General features: G+C 44.2%; 1 protein-coding gene across 13 annotated transcripts in view; it reads right to left on the bottom strand.

The window, feature by feature from the left end:
• LOC129822317 (RNA-binding protein Musashi homolog 2-like) overlaps positions 1-23162 on the bottom strand; it is a 458816-nt gene that overhangs the window by 182145 nt on the left and 253509 nt on the right. For all 13 annotated transcript variants that reach the window (XR_008754471.1, XR_008754472.1, XM_055880501.1 and 10 more), the window contains exon 8: positions 19074-19156. Coding sequence is in view for 11 of the 13 variants with exons in the window: in XM_055880501.1 (XP_055736476.1) it covers positions 19074-19156 (83 nt within the window). In the remaining 2 variants the exon portion in view is untranslated. The remainder of the gene's footprint in view (positions 1-19073; positions 19157-23162) is intronic.

Raw genomic sequence — 23162 nt, 5'->3', positions numbered from 1 at the left:
TAGTAGTGGTAATGTTGACTAAAGAGGGAGAGTAGTGTAGTAGTGGTAGTGTTGACTAAGGAGGGAGAGTAGTGTAGTAGTGGTAATGTTGACTAAAGAGGGAGAGTAGTGTAGTAGTGGTAGTGTTGACTAAAGGGGGAGAGTAGTGTAGTAGTGGTAGTGTTGACTAAGGAGGGAGAGTAGTGTAGTAGTGGTAATGTTGACTAAAGAGGGAGAGTAGTGTAGTAGTGGTAGTGTTGACTAAAGAGGGAGAGTAGTGTAGTAGTGGTAGTGTTGACTAAAGAGGGAGAGTAGTGTAGTAGTGGTAGTGTTGACTAAGGAGGGAGAGTAGTGTATCAGTGGTAGTGTTGACTAAGGAGGGAGAGTAGTGTAGTAGTGGTAGTGTTGACTAAGGAGGGAGAGTAGTGTAGTAGTGGTAGTGTTGACTAAAGAGGGAGAGTAGTGTAGTAGTGGTAGTGTTGACTAAGGAGGGAGAGTAGTGTATCAGTGGTAGTGTTGACTAAAGAGGGAGAGTAGTGTAGTAGTGGTAGTGTTGACTAAAGAGGGAGAGTAGTGTAGTAGTGGTAGTGTTGACTAAAGAGGGAGAGTAGTGTAGTATTGGTAGTGTTGACTAAGGAGGGAGAGTAGTGTATCAGTGGTAGTGTTGACTAAAGAGGGAGAGTAGTGTAGTAGTGGTAGTGTTGACTAAGGAGGGAGAGTAGTGTATCAGTGGTAGTGTTGACTAAAGAGGGAGAGTAGTGTAGTAGTGGTAGTGTTGACTAAAGAGGGAGAGTAGTGTATCAGTGGTAGTGTTGACTAAGGAGGGAGAGTAGTGTAGTAGTGGTAGTGTTGACTAAAGAGGGAGAGTAGTGTATCAGTGGTAGTGTTGACTAAAGGGGGAGAGTAGTGTGGTAGTGGTAGTGTTGACTAAGGAGGGAGAGTAGTGTAGTAGTGGTAATGTTGACTAAAGAGGGAGAGTAGTGTAGTAGTGGTAGTGTTGACTAAAGAGGGAGAGTAGTGTAGTAGTGGTAATGTTGACTAAAGAGGGAGAGTAGTGTAGTAGTGGTAGTGTTGACTAAGGAGGGAGAGTAGTGTAGTAGTGGTAGTGTTGACTAAAGAGGGAGAGTAGTGTAGTAGTGGTAGTGTTGACTAAAGAGGGAGAGTAGTGTATCAGTGGTAGTGTTGACTAAAGAGGGAGAGTAGTGTAGTAGTGGTAGTGTTGACTAAGGAGGGAGAGTAGTGTAGTAGTGGTAGTGTTGACTAAAGAGGGAGAGTAGTGTAGTAGTGGTAGTGTTGACTAAAGAGGGAGAGTAGTGTATCAGTGGTAGTGTTGACTAAGGAGGGAGAGTAGTGTAGTAGTGGTATTGTTGACTAAAGAGGGAGAGTAGTGTATCAGTGGTAGTGTTGACTAAGGAGGGAGAGTAGTGTAGTAGTGGTAGTGTTGACTAAAGAGGGAGAGTAGTGTAGTAGTGGTAGTTTTGACTAAGGAGGGAGAGTAGTGTATCAGTGGTAGTGTTGACTAAAGAGGGAGAGTAGTGTAGTAGTGGTAGTGTTGACTAAAGAGGGAGAGTAGTGTAGTAGTGGTAGTGTTGACTAAAGAGGGAGAGTAGTGTAGTAGTGGTAGTGTTGACTAAGGAGGGAGAGTAGTGTCTCAGTGGTAATGTTGACTAAAGGGGGAGAGTAGTGTGGTAGTGGTAGTGTTGACTAAAGAGGGAGAGTAGTGTATCAGTGGTAGTGTTGACTAAAGAGGGAGAGTAGTGTAGTAGTGGTAGTGTTGACTAAGGAGGGAGAGTAGTGTATCAGTGGTAGTGTTGACTAAGGAGGGAGAGTAGTGTAGTAGTGGTAGTGTTGACTAAGGAGGGAGAGTAGTGTATCAGTGGTAGTGTTGACTAAAGAGGGAGAGTAGTGTAGTAGTGGTAGTGTTGACTAAAGAGGGAGAGTAGTGTATCAGTGGTAGTGTTGACTAAGGAGGGAGAGTAGTGTAGTAGTGGTAGTGTTGACTAAAGAGGGAGAGTAGTGTATCAGTGGTAGTGTTGACTAAGGAGGGAGAGTAGTGTAGTAGTGGTAGTGTTGACTAAAGAGGGAGAGTAGTGTAGTAGTGGTAGTTTTGACTAAGGAGGGAGAGTAGTGTATCAGTGGTAGTGTTGACTAAAGAGGGAGAGTAGTGTAGTAGTGGTAGTGTTGACTAAAGAGGGAGAGTAGTGTAGTAGTGGTAGTGTTGACTAAAGAGGGAGAGTAGTGTAGTAGTGGTAGTGTTGACTAAAGAGGGAGAGTAGTGTATCAGTGGTAGTGTTGACTAAAGAGGGAGAGTAGTGTAGTAGTGGTAGTGTTGACTAAAGAGGGAGAGTAGTGTAGTAGTGGTAGTGTTGACTAAAGAGGGAGAGTAGTGTAGTAGTGGTAGTGTTGACTAAAGAGGGAGAGTAGTGTATCAGTGGTAGTGTTGACTAAAGAGGGAGAGTAGTGTAGTAGTGGTAGTGTTGACTAAAGAGGGAGAGTAGTGTAGTAGTGGTAGTTTTGACTAAGGAGGGAGAGTAGTGTATCAGTGGTAATGTTGACTAAAGGGGGAGAGTAGTGTAGTAGTGGTAGTGTTGACTAAGGAGGGAGAGTAGTGTATCAGTGGTAGTGTTGACTAAGGAGGGAGAGTAGTGTATCAGTGGTAGTGTTGACAAAAGAGGGAGAGTAGTGTAGTAGTGGTAGTGTTGACTAAGGAGGGAGAGTAGTGTATCAGTGGTAGTGTTGACTAAAGAGGGAGAGTAGTGTAGTAGTGGTAGTGTTGACTAAGGAGGGAGAGTAGTGTATCAGTGGTAGTGTTGACTAAGGAGGGAGAGTAGTGTAGTAGTGGTAGTGTTGACTAAAGAGGGAGAGTAGTGTAGTAGTGGTAATGTTAACTAAAGAGGGAGAGTAGTGTAGTAGTGGTAGTGTTGACTAAAGGGGGAGAGTAGTGTAGTAGTGGTAGTGTTGACTAAGGAGGGAGAGTAGTGTAGTAGTGGTAATGTTGACTAAAGAGGGAGAGTAGTGTAGTAGTGGTAGTGTTGACTAAAGAGGGAGAGTAGTGTAGTAGTGGTAGTGTTGACTAAAGAGGGAGAGTAGTGTAGTAGTGGTAGTGTTGACTAAGGAGGGAGAGTAGTGTATCAGTGGTAGTGTTGACTAAGGAGGGAGAGTAGTGTAGTAGTGGTAGTGTTGACTAAGGAGGGAGAGTAGTGTAGTAGTGGTAGTGTTGACTAAAGAGGGAGAGTAGTGTAGTAGTGGTAGTGTTGACTAAAGAGGGAGAGTAGTGTATCAGTGGTAGTGTTGACTAAAGAGGGAGAGTAGTGTAGTAGTGGTAGTGTTGACTAAAGAGGGAGAGTAGTGTAGTAGTGGTAGTGTTGACTAAGGAGGGAGAGTAGTGTATCAGTGGTAATGTTGACTAAGGAGGGACAGTAGTGTAGTAGTGGTAGTGTTGACTAAAGAGGGAGAGTAGTGTAGTAGTGGTAGTGTTGACTAAAGAGGGAGAGTAGTGTAGTAGTGGTAGTGTTGACTAAAGAGGGAGAGTAGTGTATCAGTGGTAGTGTTGACTAAAGAGGGAGAGTAGTGTAGTAGTGGTAGTGTTGACTAAAGAGGGAGAGTAGTGTAGTAGTGGTAGTGTTGACTAAAGGGGGAGAGTAGTGTAGTAGTGGTAGTGTTGACTAAAGAGGGAGAGTAGTGTAGTAGTGGTAGTTTTGACTAAGGAGGGAGAGTAGTGTCTCAGTGGTAATGTTGACTAAAGGGGGAGAGTAGTGTGGTAGTGGTAGTGTTGACTAAAGAGGGAGAGTAGTGTATCAGTGGTAGTGTTGACTAAAGAGGGAGAGTAGTGTAGTAGTGGTAGTGTTGACTAAAGAGGGAGAGTAGTGTAGTAGTGGTAGTGTTGACTAAGGAGGGAGAGTAGTGTATCAGTGGTAGTGTTGACTAAGGAGGGAGAGTAGTGTAGTAGTGGTAGTGTTGACTAAGGAGGGAGAGTAGTGTAGTAGTGGTAGTGTTGACTAAAGAGGGAGAGTAGTGTAGTAGTGGTAGTGTTGACTAAGGAGGGAGAGTAGTGTATCAGTGGTAGTGTTGACTAAAGAGGGAGAGTAGTGTAGTAGTGGTAGTGTTGACTAAAGAGGGAGAGTAGTGTAGTAGTGGTAGTGTTGACTAAAGAGGGAGAGTAGTGTAGTAGTGGTAGTGTTGACTAAAGAGGGAGAGTAGTGTAGTAGTGGTAGTGTTGACTAAGGAGGGAGAGTAGTGTATCAGTGGTAGTGTTGACTAAGGAGGGAGAGTAGTGTAGTAGTGGTAGTGTTGACTAAGGAGGGAGAGTAGTGTAGTAGTGGTAGTGTTGACTAAAGAGGGAGAGTAGTGTAGTAGTGGTAGTGTTGACTAAAGAGGGAGAGTAGTGTAGTAGTGGTAGTGTTGACTAAAGAGGGAGAGTAGTGTATCAGTGGTAGTGTTGACTAAAGAGGGAGAGTAGTGTAGTAGTGGTAGTGTTGACTAAAGAGGGAGAGTAGTGTAGTAGTGGTAGTGTTGACTAAAGAGGGAGAGTAGTGTAGTAGTGGTAGTGTTGACTAAAGAGGGAGAGTAGTGTAGTAGTGGTAGTTTTGACTAAGGAGGAAGAGTAGTGTCTCAGTGGTAATGTTGACTAAAGGGGGAGAGTAGTGTGGTAGTGGTAGTGTTGACTAAAGAGGGAGAGTAGTGTATCAGTGGTAGTGTTGACTAAAGAGGGAGAGTAGTGTAGTAGTGGTAGTGTTGACTAAAGAGGGAGAGTAGTGTAGTAGTGGTAGTGTTGACTAAGGAGGGAGAGTAGTGTATCAGTGGTAGTGTTGACTAAGGAGGGAGAGTAGTGTAGTAGTGGTAGTGTTGACTAAGGAGGGAGAGTAGTGTAGTAGTGGTTGTGTTGACTGAGGAGGGAGAGTAGTGTATCAGTGGTAGTGTTGACTAAGGAGGGAGAGTAGTGTATCAGTGGTAGTGTTGACTAAGGAGGGAGAGTAGTGTAGTAGTGGTAGTGATGACTAAAGGGGGAGAGTAGTGTAGTAGTGGTAGTGTTGACTAAGGAGGGAGAGTAGTGTAGTAGTGGTAATGTTGACTAAAGAGGGAGAGTAGTGTAGTAGTGGTAGTGTTGACTAAGGAGGGAGAGTAGTGTAGTAGTGGTAATGTTGACTAAAGAGGGAGAGTAGTGTAGTAGTGGTAGTGTTGACTAAAGGGGGAGAGTAGTGTAGTAGTGGTAGTGTTGACTAAGGAGGGAGAGTAGTGTAGTAGTGGTAATGTTGACTAAAGAGGGAGAGTAGTGTAGTAGTGGTAGTGTTGACTAAAGAGGGAGAGTAGTGTAGTAGTGGTAGTGTTGACTAAAGAGGGAGAGTAGTGTAGTAGTGGTAGTGTTGACTAAGGAGGGAGAGTAGTGTATCAGTGGTAGTGTTGACTAAGGAGGGAGAGTAGTGTAGTAGTGGTAGTGTTGACTAAGGAGGGAGAGTAGTGTAGTAGTGGTAGTGTTGACTAAAGAGGGAGAGTAGTGTAGTAGTGGTAGTGTTGACTAAGGAGGGAGAGTAGTGTATCAGTGGTAGTGTTGACTAAAGAGGGAGAGTAGTGTAGTAGTGGTAGTGTTGACTAAAGAGGGAGAGTAGTGTAGTAGTGGTAGTGTTGACTAAAGAGGGAGAGTAGTGTAGTATTGGTAGTGTTGACTAAGGAGGGAGAGTAGTGTATCAGTGGTAGTGTTGACTAAAGAGGGAGAGTAGTGTAGTAGTGGTAGTGTTGACTAAGGAGGGAGAGTAGTGTATCAGTGGTAGTGTTGACTAAAGAGGGAGAGTAGTGTAGTAGTGGTAGTGTTGACTAAAGAGGGAGAGTAGTGTATCAGTGGTAGTGTTGACTAAGGAGGGAGAGTAGTGTAGTAGTGGTAGTGTTGACTAAAGAGGGAGAGTAGTGTATCAGTGGTAGTGTTGACTAAAGGGGGAGAGTAGTGTGGTAGTGGTAGTGTTGACTAAGGAGGGAGAGTAGTGTAGTAGTGGTAATGTTGACTAAAGAGGGAGAGTAGTGTAGTAGTGGTAGTGTTGACTAAAGAGGGAGAGTAGTGTAGTAGTGGTAATGTTGACTAAAGAGGGAGAGTAGTGTAGTAGTGGTAGTGTTGACTAAGGAGGGAGAGTAGTGTAGTAGTGGTAGTGTTGACTAAAGAGGGAGAGTAGTGTAGTAGTGGTAGTGTTGACTAAAGAGGGAGAGTAGTGTATCAGTGGTAGTGTTGACTAAAGAGGGAGAGTAGTGTAGTAGTGGTAGTGTTGACTAAGGAGGGAGAGTAGTGTAGTAGTGGTAGTGTTGACTAAAGAGGGAGAGTAGTGTAGTAGTGGTAGTGTTGACTAAAGAGGGAGAGTAGTGTATCAGTGGTAGTGTTGACTAAGGAGGGAGAGTAGTGTAGTAGTGGTATTGTTGACTAAAGAGGGAGAGTAGTGTATCAGTGGTAGTGTTGACTAAGGAGGGAGAGTAGTGTAGTAGTGGTAGTGTTGACTAAAGAGGGAGAGTAGTGTAGTAGTGGTAGTTTTGACTAAGGAGGGAGAGTAGTGTATCAGTGGTAGTGTTGACTAAAGAGGGAGAGTAGTGTAGTAGTGGTAGTGTTGACTAAAGAGGGAGAGTAGTGTAGTAGTGGTAGTGTTGACTAAAGAGGGAGAGTAGTGTAGTAGTGGTAGTGTTGACTAAGGAGGGAGAGTAGTGTCTCAGTGGTAATGTTGACTAAAGGGGGAGAGTAGTGTGGTAGTGGTAGTGTTGACTAAAGAGGGAGAGTAGTGTATCAGTGGTAGTGTTGACTAAAGAGGGAGAGTAGTGTAGTAGTGGTAGTGTTGACTAAGGAGGGAGAGTAGTGTATCAGTGGTAGTGTTGACTAAGGAGGGAGAGTAGTGTAGTAGTGGTAGTGTTGACTAAGGAGGGAGAGTAGTGTATCAGTGGTAGTGTTGACTAAAGAGGGAGAGTAGTGTAGTAGTGGTAGTGTTGACTAAAGAGGGAGAGTAGTGTATCAGTGGTAGTGTTGACTAAGGAGGGAGAGTAGTGTAGTAGTGGTAGTGTTGACTAAAGAGGGAGAGTAGTGTATCAGTGGTAGTGTTGACTAAGGAGGGAGAGTAGTGTAGTAGTGGTAGTGTTGACTAAAGAGGGAGAGTAGTGTAGTAGTGGTAGTTTTGACTAAGGAGGGAGAGTAGTGTATCAGTGGTAGTGTTGACTAAAGAGGGAGAGTAGTGTAGTAGTGGTAGTGTTGACTAAAGAGGGAGAGTAGTGTAGTAGTGGTAGTGCTGACTAAAGAGGGAGAGTAGTGTAGTAGTGGTAGTGTTGACTAAAGAGGGAGAGTAGTGTATCAGTGGTAGTGTTGACTAAAGAGGGAGAGTAGTGTAGTAGTGGTAGTGTTGACTAAAGAGGGAGAGTAGTGTAGTAGTGGTAGTGTTGACTAAAGAGGGAGAGTAGTGTAGTAGTGGTAGTGTTGACTAAAGAGGGAGAGTAGTGTATCAGTGGTAGTGTTGACTAAAGAGGGAGAGTAGTGTAGTAGTGGTAGTGTTGACTAAAGAGGGAGAGTAGTGTAGTAGTGGTAGTTTTGACTAAGGAGGGAGAGTAGTGTATCAGTGGTAATGTTGACTAAAGGGGGAGAGTAGTGTAGTAGTGGTAGTGTTGACTAAGGAGGGAGAGTAGTGTATCAGTGGTAGTGTTGACTAAGGAGGGAGAGTAGTGTATCAGTGGTAGTGTTGACAAAAGAGGGAGAGTAGTGTAGTAGTGGTAGTGTTGACTAAGGAGGGAGAGTAGTGTATCAGTGGTAGTGTTGACTAAAGAGGGAGAGTAGTGTAGTAGTGGTAGTGTTGACTAAGGAGGGAGAGTAGTGTATCAGTGGTAGTGTTGACTAAGGAGGGAGAGTAGTGTAGTAGTGGTAGTGTTGACTAAAGAGGGAGAGTAGTGTAGTAGTGGTAGTGTTGACTAAAGAGGGAGAGTAGTGTAGTAGTGGTAGTTTTGACTAAGGAGGGAGAGTAGTGTATCAGTGGTAGTGTTGACTAAAGAGGGAGAGTAGTGTAGTAGTGGTAGTGTTGACTAAAGAGGGAGAGTAGTGTAGTAGTGGTAGTGTTGACTAAAGAGGGAGAGTAGTGTAGTAGTGGTAGTGTTGACTAAGGAGGGAGAGTAGTGTATCAGTGGTAATGTTGACTAAGGAGGGACAGTAGTGTAGTAGTGGTAGTGTTGACTAAAGAGGGAGAGTAGTGTAGTAGTGGTAGTGTTGACTAAAGAGGGAGAGTAGTGTAGTAGTGGTAGTGTTGACTAAAGAGGGAGAGTAGTGTATCAGTGGTAGTGTTGACTAAAGAGGGAGAGTAGTGTAGTAGTGGTAGTGTTGACTAAAGAGGGAGAGTAGTGTAGTAGTGGTAGTGTTGACTAAAGAGGGAGAGTAGTGTAGTAGTGGTAGTGTTGACTAAAGAGGGAGAGTAGTGTAGTAGTGGTAGTTTTGACTAAGGAGGGAGAGTAGTGTCTCAGTGGTAATGTTGACTAAAGGGGGAGAGTAGTGTGGTAGTGGTAGTGTTGACTAAAGAGGGAGAGTAGTGTATCAGTGGTAGTGTTGACTAAAGAGGGAGAGTAGTGTAGTAGTGGTAGTGTTGACTAAGGAGGGAGAGTAGTGTATCAGTGGTAGTGTTGACTAAGGAGGGAGAGTAGTGTAGTAGTGGTAGTGTTGACTAAGGAGGGAGAGTAGTGTATCAGTGGTAGTGTTGACTAAAGAGGGAGAGTAGTGTAGTAGTGGTAGTGTTGACTAAAGAGGGAGAGTAGTGTATCAGTGGTAGTGTTGACTAAGGAGGGAGAGTAGTGTAGTAGTGGTAGTGTTGACTAAAGAGGGAGAGTAGTGTATCAGTGGTAGTGTTGACTAAGGAGGGAGAGTAGTGTAGTAGTGGTAGTGTTGACTAAAGAGGGAGAGTAGTGTAGTAGTGGTAGTTTTGACTAAGGAGGGAGAGTAGTGTATCAGTGGTAGTGTTGACTAAAGAGGGAGAGTAGTGTAGTAGTGGTAGTGTTGACTAAAGAGGGAGAGTAGTGTAGTAGTGGTAGTGCTGACTAAAGAGGGAGAGTAGTGTAGTAGTGGTAGTGTTGACTAAAGAGGGAGAGTAGTGTATCAGTGGTAGTGTTGACTAAAGAGGGAGAGTAGTGTAGTAGTGGTAGTGTTGACTAAAGAGGGAGAGTAGTGTAGTAGTGGTAGTGTTGACTAAAGAGGGAGAGTAGTGTAGTAGTGGTAGTGTTGACTAAAGAGGGAGAGTAGTGTATCAGTGGTAGTGTTGACTAAAGAGGGAGAGTAGTGTAGTAGTGGTAGTGTTGACTAAAGAGGGAGAGTAGTGTAGTAGTGGTAGTTTTGACTAAGGAGGGAGAGTAGTGTATCAGTGGTAATGTTGACTAAAGGGGGAGAGTAGTGTAGTAGTGGTAGTGTTGACTAAGGAGGGAGAGTAGTGTATCAGTGGTAGTGTTGACTAAGGAGGGAGAGTAGTGTATCAGTGGTAGTGTTGACTAAAGAGGGAGAGTAGTGTAGTAGTGGTAGTGTTGACTAAGGAGGGAGAGTAGTGTATCAGTGGTAGTGTTGACTAAAGAGGGAGAGTAGTGTAGTAGTGGTAGTGTTGACTAAGGAGGGAGAGTAGTGTATCAGTGGTAGTGTTGACTAAGGAGGGAGAGTAGTGTAGTAGTGGTAGTGTTGACTAAAGAGGGAGAGTAGTGTAGTAGTGGTAGTGTTGACTAAGGAGGGAGAGTAGTGTAGTAGTGGTAGTGTTGACTAAGGAGGGAGAGTAGTGTATCAGTGGTAGTGTTGACTAAGGAGGGAGAGTAGTGTATCAGTGATAGTGTTGACTAAGGAGGGAGAGTAGTGTATCAGTGATAGTGTTGACTAAGGAGGGAGAGTAGTGTAGTAGTGGTAGTGATGACTAAAGGGGGAGAGTAGTGTAGTAGTGGTAGTGTTGACTAAGGAGGGAGAGTAGTGTAGTAGTGGTAATGTTGACTAAAGAGGGAGAGTAGTGTAGTAGTGGTAGTGTTGACTAAGGAGGGAGAGTAGTGTAGTAGTGGTAATGTTGACTAAAGAGGGAGAGTAGTGTAGTAGTGGTAGTGTTGACTAAAGGGGGAGAGTAGTGTAGTAGTGGTAGTGTTGACTAAGGAGGGAGAGTAGTGTAGTAGTGGTAATGTTGACTAAAGAGGGAGAGTAGTGTAGTAGTGGTAGTGTTGACTAAAGAGGGAGAGTAGTGTAGTAGTGGTAGTGTTGACTAAAGAGGGAGAGTAGTGTAGTAGTGGTAGTGTTGACTAAGGAGGGAGAGTAGTGTATCAGTGGTAGTGTTGACTAAGGAGGGAGAGTAGTGTAGTAGTGGTAGTGTTGACTAAGGAGGGAGAGTAGTGTAGTAGTGGTAGTGTTGACTAAAGAGGGAGAGTAGTGTAGTAGTGGTAGTGTTGACTAAAGAGGGAGAGTAGTGTATCAGTGGTAGTGTTGACTAAAGAGGGAGAGTAGTGTAGTAGTGGTAGTGTTGACTAAAGAGGGAGAGTAGTGTAGTAGTGGTAGTGTTGACTAAGGAGGGAGAGTAGTGTATCAGTGGTAATGTTGACTAAGGAGGGACAGTAGTGTAGTAGTGGTAGTGTTGACTAAAGAGGGAGAGTAGTGTAGTAGTGGTAGTGTTGACTAAAGAGGGAGAGTAGTGTAGTAGTGGTAGTGTTGACTAAAGAGGGAGAGTAGTGTATCAGTGGTAGTGTTGACTAAAGAGGGAGAGTAGTGTAGTAGTGGTAGTGTTGACTAAAGAGGGAGAGTAGTGTAGTAGTGGTAGTGTTGACTAAAGAGGGAGAGTAGTGTAGTAGTGGTAGTGTTGACTAAAGAGGGAGAGTAGTGTAGTAGTGGTAGTTTTGACTAAGGAGGGAGAGTAGTGTCTCAGTGGTAATGTTGACTAAAGGGGGAGAGTAGTGTGGTAGTGGTAGTGTTGACTAAAGAGGGAGAGTAGTGTATCAGTGGTAGTGTTGACTAAAGAGGGAGAGTAGTGTAGTAGTGGTAGTGTTGACTAAGGAGGGAGAGTAGTGTATCAGTGGTAGTGTTGACTAAGGAGGGAGAGCAGTGTAGTAGTGGTAGTGTTGACTAAGGAGGGAGAGTAGTGTAGTAGTGGTAGTGTTGACTAAAGAGGGAGAGTAGTGTAGTAGTGGTAGTGTTGACTAAGGAGGGAGAGTAGTGTATCAGTGGTAGTGTTGACTAAAGAGGGAGAGTAGTGTAGTAGTGGTAGTGTTGACTAAAGAGGGAGAGTAGTGTAGTAGTGGTAGTGTTGACTAAAGAGGGAGAGTAGTGTAGTAGTGGTAGTGTTGACTAAAGAGGGAGAGTAGTGTATCAGTGGTAGTGTTGACTAAAGAGGGAGAGTAGTGTAGTAGTGGTAGTGTTGACTAAGGAGGGAGAGTAGTGTATCAGTGGTAGTGTTGACTAAGGAGGGAGAGCAGTGTAGTAGTGGTAGTGTTGACTAAGGAGGGAGAGTAGTGTAGTAGTGGTAGTGTTGACTAAAGAGGGAGAGTAGTGTAGTAGTGGTAGTGTTGACTAAGGAGGGAGAGTAGTGTATCAGTGGTAGTGTTGACTAAAGAGGGAGAGTAGTGTAGTAGTGGTAGTGTTGACTAAAGAGGGAGAGTAGTGTAGTAGTGGTAGTGTTGACTAAAGAGGGAGAGTAGTGTAGTAGTGGTAGTGTTGACTAAAGAGGGAGAGTAGTGTATCAGTGGTAGTGTTGACTAAAGAGGGAGAGTAGTGTAGTAGTGGTAGTGTTGACTAAGGAGGGAGAGTAGTGTATCAGTGGTAGTGTTGACTAAGGAGGGAGAGCAGTGTAGTAGTGGTAGTGTTGACTAAGGAGGGAGAGTAGTGTAGTAGTGGTAGTGTTGACTAAAGAGGGAGAGTAGTGTAGTAGTGGTAGTGTTGACTAAGGAGGGAGAGTAGTGTATCAGTGGTAGTGTTGACTAAAGAGGGAGAGTAGTGTAGTAGTGGTAGTGTTGACTAAAGAGGGAGAGTAGTGTAGTAGTGGTAGTGTTGACTAAAGAGGGAGAGTAGTGTAGTAGTGGTAGTGTTGACTAAAGAGGGAGAGTAGTGTAGTAGTGGTAGTGTTGACTAAGGAGGGAGAGTAGTGTATCAGTGGTAGTGTTGACTAAGGAGGGAGAGTAGTGTAGTAGTGGTAGTGTTGACTAAGGAGGGAGAGTAGTGTAGTAGTGGTAGTGTTGACTAAAGAGGGAGAGTAGTGTAGTAGTGGTAGTGTTGACTAAAGAGGGAGAGTAGTGTAGTAGTGGTAGTGTTGACTAAAGAGGGAGAGTAGTGTATCAGTGGTAGTGTTGACTAAAGAGGGAGAGTAGTGTAGTAGTGGTAGTGTTGACTAAAGAGGGAGAGTAGTGTAGTAGTGGTAGTGTTGACTAAAGAGGGAGAGTAGTGTAGTAGTGGTAGTTTTGACTAAGGAGGAAGAGTAGTGTCTCAGTGGTAATGTTGACTAAAGGGGGAGAGTAGTGTGGTAGTGGTAGTGTTGACTAAAGAGGGAGAGTAGTGTATCAGTGGTAGTGTTGACTAAAGAGGGAGAGTAGTGTAGTAGTGGTAGTGTTGACTAAAGAGGGAGAGTAGTGTAGTAGTGGTAGTGTTGACTAAGGAGGGAGAATAGTGTATCAGTGGTAGTGTTGACTAAGGAGGGAGAGTAGTGTAGTAGTGGTAGTGTTGACTAAGGAGGGAGAGTAGTGTAGTAGTGGTAGTGTTGACTAAAGAGGGAGAGTAGTGTAGTAGTGGTAGTGTTGACTAAGGAGGGAGAGTAGTGTATCAGTGGTAGTGTTGACTAAAGAGGGAGAGTAGTGTAGTAGTGGTAGTGTTGACTAAAGAGGGAGAGTAGTGTAGTAGTGGTTGTGTTGACTGAGGAGGGAGAGTAGTGTATCAGTGGCAGTGTTGACTAAGGAGGGAGAGTAGTGTATCAGTGGTAGTGTTGACTAAGGAGGGAGAGTAGTGTAGTAGTGGTAGTGATGACTAAAGGGGGAGAGTAGTGTAGTAGTGGTAGTGTTGACTAAGGAGGGAGAGTAGTGTAGTAGTGGTAATGTTGACTAAAGAGGGAGAGTAGTGTAGTAGTGGTAGTGTTGACTAAGGAGGGAGAGTAGTGTAGTAGTGGTAATGTTGACTAAAGAGGGAGAGTAGTGTAGTAGTGGTAGTGTTGACTAAAGGGGGAGAGTAGTGTAGTAGTGGAAAGTGTTAACTAAGGAGGGAGAGTAGTGTAGTAGTGGTAATGTTGACTAAAGAGGGAGAGTAGTGTAGTAGTGGTAGTGTTGACTAAAGAGGGAGAGTAGTGTAGTAGTGGTAGTGTTGACTAAAGAGGGAGAGTAGTGTAGTAGTGGTAGTGTTGACTAAGGAGGGAGAGTAGTGTATCAGTGGTAGTGTTGACTAAGGAGGGAGAGTAGTGTAGTAGTGGTAGTGTTGACTAAGGAGGGAGAGTAGTGTAGTAGTGGTAGTGTTGACTAAAGAGGGAGAGTAGTGTAGTAGTGGTAGTGTTGACTAAGGAGGGAGAGTAGTGTATCAGTGGTAGTGTTGACTAAAGAGGGAGAGTAGTGTAGTAGTGGTAGTGTTGACTAAAGAGGGAGAGTAGTGTAGTAGTGGTAGTGTTGACTAAAGAGGGAGAGTAGTGTAGTATTGGTAGTGTTGACTAAGGAGGGAGAGTAGTGTATCAGTGGTAGTGTTGACTAAAGAGGGAGAGTAGTGTAGTAGTGGTAGTGTTGACTAAGGAGGGAGAGTAGTGTATCAGTGGTAGTGTTGACTAAAGAGGGAGAGTAGTGTAGTAGTGGTAGTGTTGACTAAAGAGGGAGAGTAGTGTATCAGTGGTAGTGTTGACTAAGGAGGGAGAGTAGTGTAGTAGTGGTAGTGTTGACTAAAGAGGGAGAGTAGTGTATCAGTGGTAGTGTTGACTAAAGGGGGAGAGTAGTGTGGTAGTGGTAGTGTTGACTAAGGAGGGAGAGTAGTGTAGTAGTGGTAATGTTGACTAAAGAGGGAGAGTAGTGTAGTAGTGGTAGTGTTGACTAAAGAGGGAGAGTAGTGTAGTAGTGGTAATGTTGACTAAAGAGGGAGAGTAGTGTAGTAGTGGTAGTGTTGACTAAGGAGGGAGAGTAGTGTAGTAGTGGTAGTGTTGACTAAAGAGGGAGAGTAGTGTAGTAGTGGTAGTGTTGACTAAAGAGGGAGAGTAGTGTATCAGTGGTAGTGTTGACTAAAGAGGGAGAGTAGTGTAGTAGTGGTAGTGTTGACTAAGGAGGGAGAGTAGTGTAGTAGTGGTAGTGTTGACTAAAGAGGGAGAGTAGTGTAGTAGTGGTAGTGTTGACTAAAGAGGGAGAGTAGTGTATCAGTGGTAGTGTTGACTAAGGAGGGAGAGTAGTGTAGTAGTGGTATTGTTGACTAAAGAGGGAGAGTAGTGTATCAGTGGTAGTGTTGACTAAGGAGGGAGAGTAGTGTAGTAGTGGTAGTGTTGACTAAAGAGGGAGAGTAGTGTAGTAGTGGTAGTTTTGACTAAGGAGGGAGAGTAGTGTATCAGTGGTAGTGTTGACTAAAGAGGGAGAGTAGTGTAGTAGTGGTAGTGTTGACTAAAGAGGGAGAGTAGTGTAGTAGTGGTAGTGTTGACTAAAGAGGGAGAGTAGTGTAGTAGTGGTAGTGTTGACTAAAGAGGGAGAGTAGTGTAGTAGTGGTAGTGTTGACTAAGGAGGGAGAGTAGTGTATCAGTGGTAATGTTGACTAAGGAGGGACAGTAGTGTAGTAGTGGTAGTGTTGACTAAAGAGGGAGAGTAGTGTAGTAGTGGTAGTGTTGACTAAAGAGGGAGAGTAGTGTAGTAGTGGTAGTGTTGACTAAAGAGGGAGAGTAGTGTATCAGTGGTAGTGTTGACTAAAGAGGGAGAGTAGTGTAGTAGTGGTAGTGTTGACTAAAGAGGGAGAGTAGTGTAGTAGTGGTAGTGTTGACTAAAGAGGGAGAGTAGTGTAGTAGTGGTAGTGTTGACTAAAGAGGGAGAGTAGTGTAGTAGTGGTAGTTTTGACTAAGGAGGGAGAGTAGTGTCTCAGTGGTAATGTTGACTAAAGGGGGAGAGTAGTGTGGTAGTGGTAGTGTTGACTAAAGAGGGAGAGTAGTGTATCAGTGGTAGTGTTGACTAAAGAGGGAGAGTAGTGTAGTAGTGGTAGTGTTGACTAAGGAGGGAGAGTAGTGTATCAGTGGTAGTGTTGACTAAGGAGGGAGAGTAGTGTAGTAGTGGTAGTGTTGACTAAGGAGGGAGAGTAGTGTATCAGTGGTAGTGTTGACTAAAGAGGGAGAGTAGTGTAGTAGTGGTAGTGTTGACTAAAGAGGGAGAGTAGTGTATCAGTGGTAGTGTTGACTAAAGGGGGAGAGTAGTGTAGTAGTGGTAGTGTTGACTAAGGAGGGAGAGTAGTGTATCAGTGGTAGTGTTGACTAAGGAGGGAGAGTAGTGTATCAGTGGTAGTGTTGACTAAAGAGGGAGAGTAGTGTAGTAGTGGTAGTGTTGACTAAGGAGGGAGAGTAGTGTATCAGTGGTAGTGTTGACTAAAGAGGGAGAGTAGTGTAGTAGTGGTAGTGTTGACTAAGGAGGGAGAGTAGTGTATCAGTGGTAGTGTTGACTAAGGAGGGAGAGTAGTGTAGTAGTGGTAGTGTTGACTAAAGAGGGAGAGTAGTGTAGTAGTGGTAGTGTTGACTAAGGAGGGAGAGTAGTGTAGTAGTGGTAGTGTTGACTAAAGAGGGAGAGTAGTGTAGTAGTGGTAGTGTTGACTAAGGAGGGAGAGTAGTGTATCAGTGGTAGTGTTGACTAAAGAGGGAGAGTAGTGTAGTAGTGGTAGTGTTGACTAAAGAGGGAGAGTAGTGTAGTAGTGGTTGTGTTGACTGAGGAGGGAGAGTAGTGTATCAGTGGTAGTGTTGACTAAGGAGGGAGAGTAGTGTATCAGTGGTAGTGTTGACTAAGGAGGGATAGTAGTGTAGTAGTGGTAGTGATGACTAAAGGGGGAGAGTAGTGTAGTAGTGGTAGTGTTGACTAAGGAGGGAGAGTAGTGTAGTAGTGGTAATGTTGACTAAAGAGGGAGAGTAGTGTAGTAGTGGTAGTGTTGACTAAGGAGGGAGAGTAGTGTAGTAGTGGTAATGTTGACTAAAGAGGGAGAGTAGTGTAGTAGTGGTAGTGTTGACTAAAGGGGGAGAGTAGTGTAGTAGTGGTAGTGTTGACTAAGGAGGGAGAGTAGTGTAGTAGTGGTAATGTTGACTAAAGAGGGAGAGTAGTGTAGTAGTGGTAGTGTTGACTAAAGAGGGAGAGTAGTGTAGTAGTGGTAGTGTTGACTAAAGAGGGAGAGTAGTGTAGTAGTGGTAGTGTTGACTAAGGAGGGAGAGTAGTGTATCAGTGGTAGTGTTGACTAAGGAGGGAGAGTAGTGTAGTAGTGGTAGTGTTGACTAAGGAGGGAGAGTAGTGTAGTAGTGGTAGTGTTGACTAAAGAGGGAGAGTAGTGTAGTAGTGGTAGTGTTGACTAAGGAGGGAGAGTAGTGTATCAGTGGTAGTGTTGACTAAAGAGGGAGAGTAGTGTAGTAGTGGTAGTGTTGACTAAAGAGGGAGAGTAGTGTAGTAGTGGTAGTGTTGACTAAAGAGGGAGAGTAGTGTAGTAGTGGTAGTGTTGACTAAGGAGGGAGAGTAGTGTATCAGTGGTAGTGCTGACTAAAGAGGGAGAGTAGTGTAGTAGTGGTAGTGTTGACTAAGGAGGGAGAGTAGTGTATCAGTGGTAGTGTTGACTAAAGAGGGAGAGTAGTGTAGTAGTGGTAGTGTTGACTAAGGAGGGAGAGTAGTGTATCAGTGGTAGTGTTGACTAAAGAGGGAGAGTAGTGTAGTAGTGGTAGTGTTGACTAAGGAGGGAGAGTATTGTATCAGTGGTAGTGTTGACTAAAGAGGGAGAGTAGTGTAGTAGTGGTAGTGTTGACTAAAGAGGGAGATTCGTCAGTACACGGCAGGTCAGGATATGGAGCCATGCCGGGTCTTATATTTTCCCCCTACGCTGCTACACTGCACTGTCTGAGCCACAGCAGGCTGCATGAGTCACAAGGCAACTAGCGCAGGCTAACAATACACCCAGGCTTCACCACCACCCTCCTCCTCTCTGCCCACCATGGCCTTGCCATCCTGGGCCTCAGCCAGCCTGCTCATAGCATCCCCCCACCACCACCTGGTCAACTGGCCATTAACCCTGACCCGAGACCAGTCAACTGGAAACACACTGCCACTACTGAAGATTAACAATAAACACCAACACCAGGTCTGGCATCAGGTGTGGCATTGAAACAGCCTGGACTGATAGGTTTAATGTTGTTGTTTATTCAATAATACCACCAGCTTTCAGACATGGATAGCTGTTCCAGCCTGATTTGCAGGGTGGTTTTGCGTGAGGTAGGGACAGGTTGTTTTGCGTGAGGTAGGGACAGGTTGTTTTGCGTGAGGTAGGGACAGGTTGTTTTGCGTGAGGTAGGGACAGGTGGTTTTGCGTGAGGTAGGGACAGGTTGTTTTGCGTGAGGTAGGGACAGGTTGTTTTGCGTGAGGTAGGGACAGGTTGTTTTGCGTGAGGTAGGGACAGGTTGTTTTGCGTGAGGTAGGGACAGGTTGTTTTGCGTGAGGTAGGGACAGGTTGTTTTGCGTGAGGTAGGGACAGGTGGTTTTGCGTGAGGTAGGGACAGGTTGTTTTGCGTGAGGTAGGGACAGGTGGTTTTGCGTGAGGTAGGGACAGGTTGTTTTGCGTGAGGTAGGGACAGGTTGTTTTGCGTGAGGTAGGGACAGGTTGTTTTGCGTGAGGTAGGGACAGGTTGTTTTGCGTGAGGTAGGGACAGGTTGTTTTGCGTGAGGTAGGGACAGGTTGTTTGCGTGAGGTAGGGACACGTGGTTTTGCGTGAGGTAGGGACAGGTTGTTTTGCGTGAGGTAGGGACAGGTTGTTTTGCGTGAGGTAGGGACAGGTTGTTTTGCGTGAGGTAGGGACAGGTTGTTTTGCGTGAGGTAGGGACAGGTTGTTTTGCGTGAGGTAGGGACAGGTGGTTTTGCGTGAGGTAGGGACAGGTTGTTTTGCGTGAGGTAGGGACAGGTGGTTTTGCGTGAGGTAGGGACAGGTTGTTTTGCGTGAGGTAGGGACAGGTTGTTTTGCGTGAGGTAGGGACAGGTTGTTTTGCGTGAGGTAGGGACAGGTGGTTTTGCGTGAGGTAGGGACAGGTTGTTTTGCGTGAGGTAGGGACAGGTTGTTTTGCGTGAGGTAGGGACAGGTGGTTTTGCGTGAGGTAGGGACAGGTTGTTTTGCGTGAGGTAGGGACAGGTGGTTTTGCGTGAGGTAGGGACAGGTTGTTTTGCGTGAGGTAGGGACAGGTTGTTTTGCGTGAGGTAGGGACAGGTGGTTTTGCGTGAGGTAGGGACAGGTTGTTTTGCGTGAGGTAGGGACAGGTGGTTTTGCGTGAGGTAGGGACAGGTTGTTTTGCGTGAGGTAGGGACAGGTGGTTTTGCGTGAGGTAGGGACAGGTTGTTTTGCGTGAGGTAGGGACAGGTTGTTTTGCGTGAGGTAGGGACAGGTGGTTTTGCGTGAGGTAGGGACAGGTTGTTTTGCGTGAGGTAGGGACAGGTTGTTTTGTGTGAGGTAGGGACAGGTGGTTTTGCGTGAGGTAGGGACAGGTTGTTTTGCGTGAGGTAGGGACAGGTTGTTTTGCGTGAGGTAGGGACAGGTGGTTTTGCGTGAGGTAGGGACAGGTTGTTTTGCGTGAGGTAGGGACAGGTGGTTTTGCGTGAGGTAGGGACAGGTGGTTTTGCGTGAGGTAGGGACAGGTGGTTTTGCGTGAGGTAGGGACAGGTTGTTTTGCGTGAGGTAGGGACAGGTGGTTTTGCGTGAGGTAGGGACAGGTTGTTTTGCGTGAGGTAGGGACAGGTGGTTTTGCCCTTCTGCCAGGAACGACTCACACACACAATTTCATGGTGTGTGGTCATCAGTGCACAGTGCACACCACTGACTCCATAGCCCTAAAAACCTGTGTGTGTGTGTGAGATGCCTGCCGTCGTTACCGCTCTGCTAAAGAGAAAATCAAATATTAATCCAGCCAGCACCGTTCGCCGTTTTGAAAAGCCAGAGCCACTCACCATTTTATTATTGATTTCATGAAAGTGGATCTCGCATACTTTCTCCACAATGTCCTCAACCTCAAAAGTTACAAAGCCGAAACCTGGAGGCAGGACAGAGAGGTAGAGAGAATGACAGGAAGAGGGGGATGGAGAGAGAAAGAGAGTGAGTGAAAAAGGAGGAAAAAGGGAGAGAAAAATAAAGCATTGGTTATAGTCAAGATTTATAGAACAACTTCTATTTGAAAGACAGGCAACATATGACAATTAGTCCCCTAAATGTAGCTAAATAAACCTAATAAAGATGCAGTTATAGACCTGGAACGGCTGTACAGCTATGTGCAATAAAAATGATACAGTCCTCATTATTAGAATAACTATATTCCTGCTTCACAGACAGAAGAGGAGGGAATTGCCACAAAGATCATTAAATGAAATTCATGGACCCTGGCCTAGCGCTTGAATTTCATTACAGATATTCTATGCTCCTTCATTGATATTTCACTGTAAAACACATTCTAGTTTTATGGTAATGTCAGGCCATATCATATTATTGATACATAGAACATTATACAAACCTTGCAAATCAGCAACAAGCATTGATTGATAACTAATAGAGGGTAATCTAGTGACTCGTGGGCCAAAGCTTGACCAGATTATCTAATTCATAACTAATACTGGCAGGCAGGTAGCCTAGCGGTTAGAGGCAGTCCAGCAACCGGAGGGTTGCCAGTTCAAATCCCAGGTCCAACGTGAAAAATCTGATGGGAATTTAGCTGGCATCAGGGTTGCTAGTATCAAATGTTAGATGCCATTGCCTAAGTTGGACCTTGTGTGTAATGATAAATAAAGCGATCTTCATTTTAGAGGGTAATCTAGTGGCCCATGGACCAAAAATTGACTGGATTATCTACATGCCACATAAGGGGATGACATTATGAAGGCATATACTAAGGATAGACACCCCAAAATGCCCCCCCACCCCCAGCAGGAAAGCCTTCCATTCCATGCCCTGTTGACTAATCAGCACTCTCTCTAAAACAAACACACAGAGCGGAGTGGCGGAGCGGAATAGAGCTGAAGTTGTGCGCCCTGCTGTGACAAGCTGAAACAAGGCTTTGGTTTTTAAGAGAGTGGGAGATAAGCCTGTGGGAGTCAGGGGGTCAACAGGGTTTGACAGAGAGCCAGCATGTGGCCGGGCAGGGCCCCCCTTCTCCACACGCCAGCAGATATGGACAGATAAAGAGGCGGGACTGCCGATAAGAGGGTCACGGAGAGAGCAACCATTCTGACAACCCCCCTGTCCCGCCTCTGCACACACCACAGTACACTAACAATGAGTTATTACACAGTACAGTGCAGGGAATTCAATTCACAAACATGTACACACACAAACACACACACACACACACACAAACTCTGCCCGCATGTTACATGTACACATAATCCACTCCCCCAACCCCCCATATGAGGTTGGATCTATACAGGTATTAGACATCATCAAGCAGGTTTCAGTGATCAAAGCCGCCTACACTCTCTCTGGTGTGCGGTAGGAAGTGAAGCTCATTAGTCAATGACCTGCCCTCTCTCCATGACTTCCTGTTCTGATCCAGGGGGACTTCCTGGAGTGATGCACAGCACACGTCAGACAGAGAACTCAACTCTCAAGCCCCTCTCTATCAATCTCTCTCTCAGGAACATACAGTATTAAATCAATGAAACACAGATCACACAGCAATAAGAGTCAGAACTCTCTCAAAACAAATGTTTTAACTATTGTGCTTTTATTAGTCTTTCATCCTCTTCCCATTAATTTTCTCTCCCTCTGTCTAGTTTGTCTCCCTCTGTCTAGTTTGTCTCCCTCTGTCTAGTTTGTCTCCCTCTGTCTAGTTTGTCTCCCTCTGTCTAGTTTCTCTCCCTCTGTCTAGTTTCTCTCCCTCTGTCTAGTTTCTCTCCCTCTGTCTAGTTTCTATCTCTCTCTAGTTTATTTCTCTCTCTAGTTTCTGTCTCTAGTTTCTCTCTCTCTAGTTTCTCTCTCTCTAGTTTATCTCTAGTTTATTTGTAGGTTATCTCTCCCTCTATTTTCTCTCTAGTTTATCTCTCCCTCTAGTTTCTCTCTAGTTTATTTCTAGTTTCTCTCTCTCTCTCTAGTTTCTCTCTCTGTCTCTAGTTTCTCTCTCTCTCTAGTTTCTGTCTAGATTATTTCTAGTTTATCTCTCTCTCTAGTTTCTGTCTCTAGTTTCTCTCTAGTTTCTGTCTCTAGTTTCTCTCTCTCTCTAGTTTATCTCTAGTTTATTTGTAGTTTATCTCTCTCTCTAGTTTCTGTCTCTAATTTATTTCTAGTTTCTCTCTCAATTCAATTCAATTCAATTTCAATTCAATTGACTTTATTGACATGGCAAGTTCATTATTACTTACATTGTCAAAGTATACATATCGAAAAATAAAAATCAAATATATATGTATATATATACAAAATATATATATATTTATATATAAATAAATGGTGGGACCAACAGTAATAATAATAGTAGTAGTGGACATGGGATCACCATTAACAACAACTACAACAATAATATTAATCAGAACAACTCTCTCTCTCTCTCTAGTTTATCTCTCTCTCTCTGTCTCTAGTTTCTCTCTAGTTTCTCTCTCTCTCTAGTTTCTGTCTAGTTTATTTCTAGTTTATCTCTCTCTCTAGTTTCTGTCTCTAGTTTCTCTCTCTCTCTAGTTTATTTGTAGTTTATCTCTCTCTCTAGTTTCTCTCTAGTTTATTTCTAGTTTCTCTCTCTCTAGTTTCTGTCTCTAGTTTCTCTCTCTCTCTAGTTTCTCTCTAGTTTCTGTCTCTAGTTTATCTCTCTGTCTCTAGTTTCTCTCTCGGTCTCTAGTTTCTCTCTCTCTCGCTAGTTTCTCTCTAGTTTCTCTCTCTCTCTCTCTAGTTTCTCTCTAGTTTATTTCTAGTTTCTCTCTCTCTCTCTCTCTCTCTAGTTTCTCTCTCTGTCTCTAGTTTCTCTCTCTCTCTAGTTTCTGTCTAGTTTATTTCTAGTTTATCTCTCTCTCTAGTTTCTCTCTAGTTTATCTCTCTCTCTCTAGTTTCTGTCTCTAGTTTCTCTCTAGTTTCTCTCTCTCTCTCTAGTTTCTGTCTAGTTTATCTCTCTCTCGTTTCTGTCTCTAGTTTCTCTCTAGTTTATCTCTCTCTCTAGTTTCTCTCTCGTTTATCTCTCTCTCTAGTTTATTTCTAGTTTCTCTCTCTCTCTGGTTTCTCTCTAGTTTCTGTCTCTAGTTTCTCTCTCTGTCTCTAGTTTCTCTCTGTCTCTAGTTTCTCTCGGTCTCTAGTTTCTCTCTCTCTCGCTAGTTTCTCTCTAGTTTCTCTATTTCTAGTTTCTCTCTAGTTTATCTCTCTCGCTCTAGTTTCTCTCTCTGTCTCTAGTTTCTCTCTAGTTTCTCTCTCTCTCTAGTTTCTGTCTAGTTTATTTGTAGTTTATCTCTCTCTCTAGTTTCTGTTTCTAGTTTCTCTCTCTCTAGTTTATTTGTAGTTTATCTCTCTCTCTAGTTTATGTCTCTAGTTTCTCTCTAGTTTATCTCTCTCTCTAGTTTCTTTCTCGTTTATCTCTCTCTCTAGTTTATGTCTCTAGTTTCTCTCTAGTTTATTTCTAGTTTCTCTCTCTCTAGTTTCTGTCTCTAGTTTCTCTCTAGTTTATGTCTCTGGTTTCTCTCTAGTTTATCTCTCTGTCTCTAGTTTATCTCTCTGTCTCTAGTTTCTCTCTTTCTAGTTTCTCTCTCTAGTTTCTCTCTCTCTCTCTCTAGTTTCTCTCTCTCTCTCTCTAGTTCGTCTCGCTCTAGTTTCTCTAGTTTCTCTCCCTCTGTCTAGTTTCTCTCTCTCGCTAGTTTCTCTCTCTCTCTAGTTTCTCTAGTTTATCTCTCTCTCTCTCTCGCTAGTTTCTCTCTAGTTTCTCTCTCTCGCTAGTTTCTCTCTCGCTAGTTTCTCTCTAGTTTCTCTCTCTCGCTAGTTTCTCTCTCTCTCTAGTTTCTCTCTCTCTCTAGTTTCTCTCTCTCTCTAGTTTCTCTCTCGTCTCTAGTTTCTCTCTCTGTCTCTAGTTTCTCTCTAGT

The sequence above is a fragment of the Salvelinus fontinalis genome, chromosome 24 (genome assembly GCF_029448725.1).
Source record: "Salvelinus fontinalis isolate EN_2023a chromosome 24, ASM2944872v1, whole genome shotgun sequence".
Taxonomy (NCBI): Eukaryota; Metazoa; Chordata; class Actinopteri; order Salmoniformes; family Salmonidae; genus Salvelinus; species Salvelinus fontinalis.
This window is presented reverse-complemented; position numbering and strand designations above follow the sequence as displayed.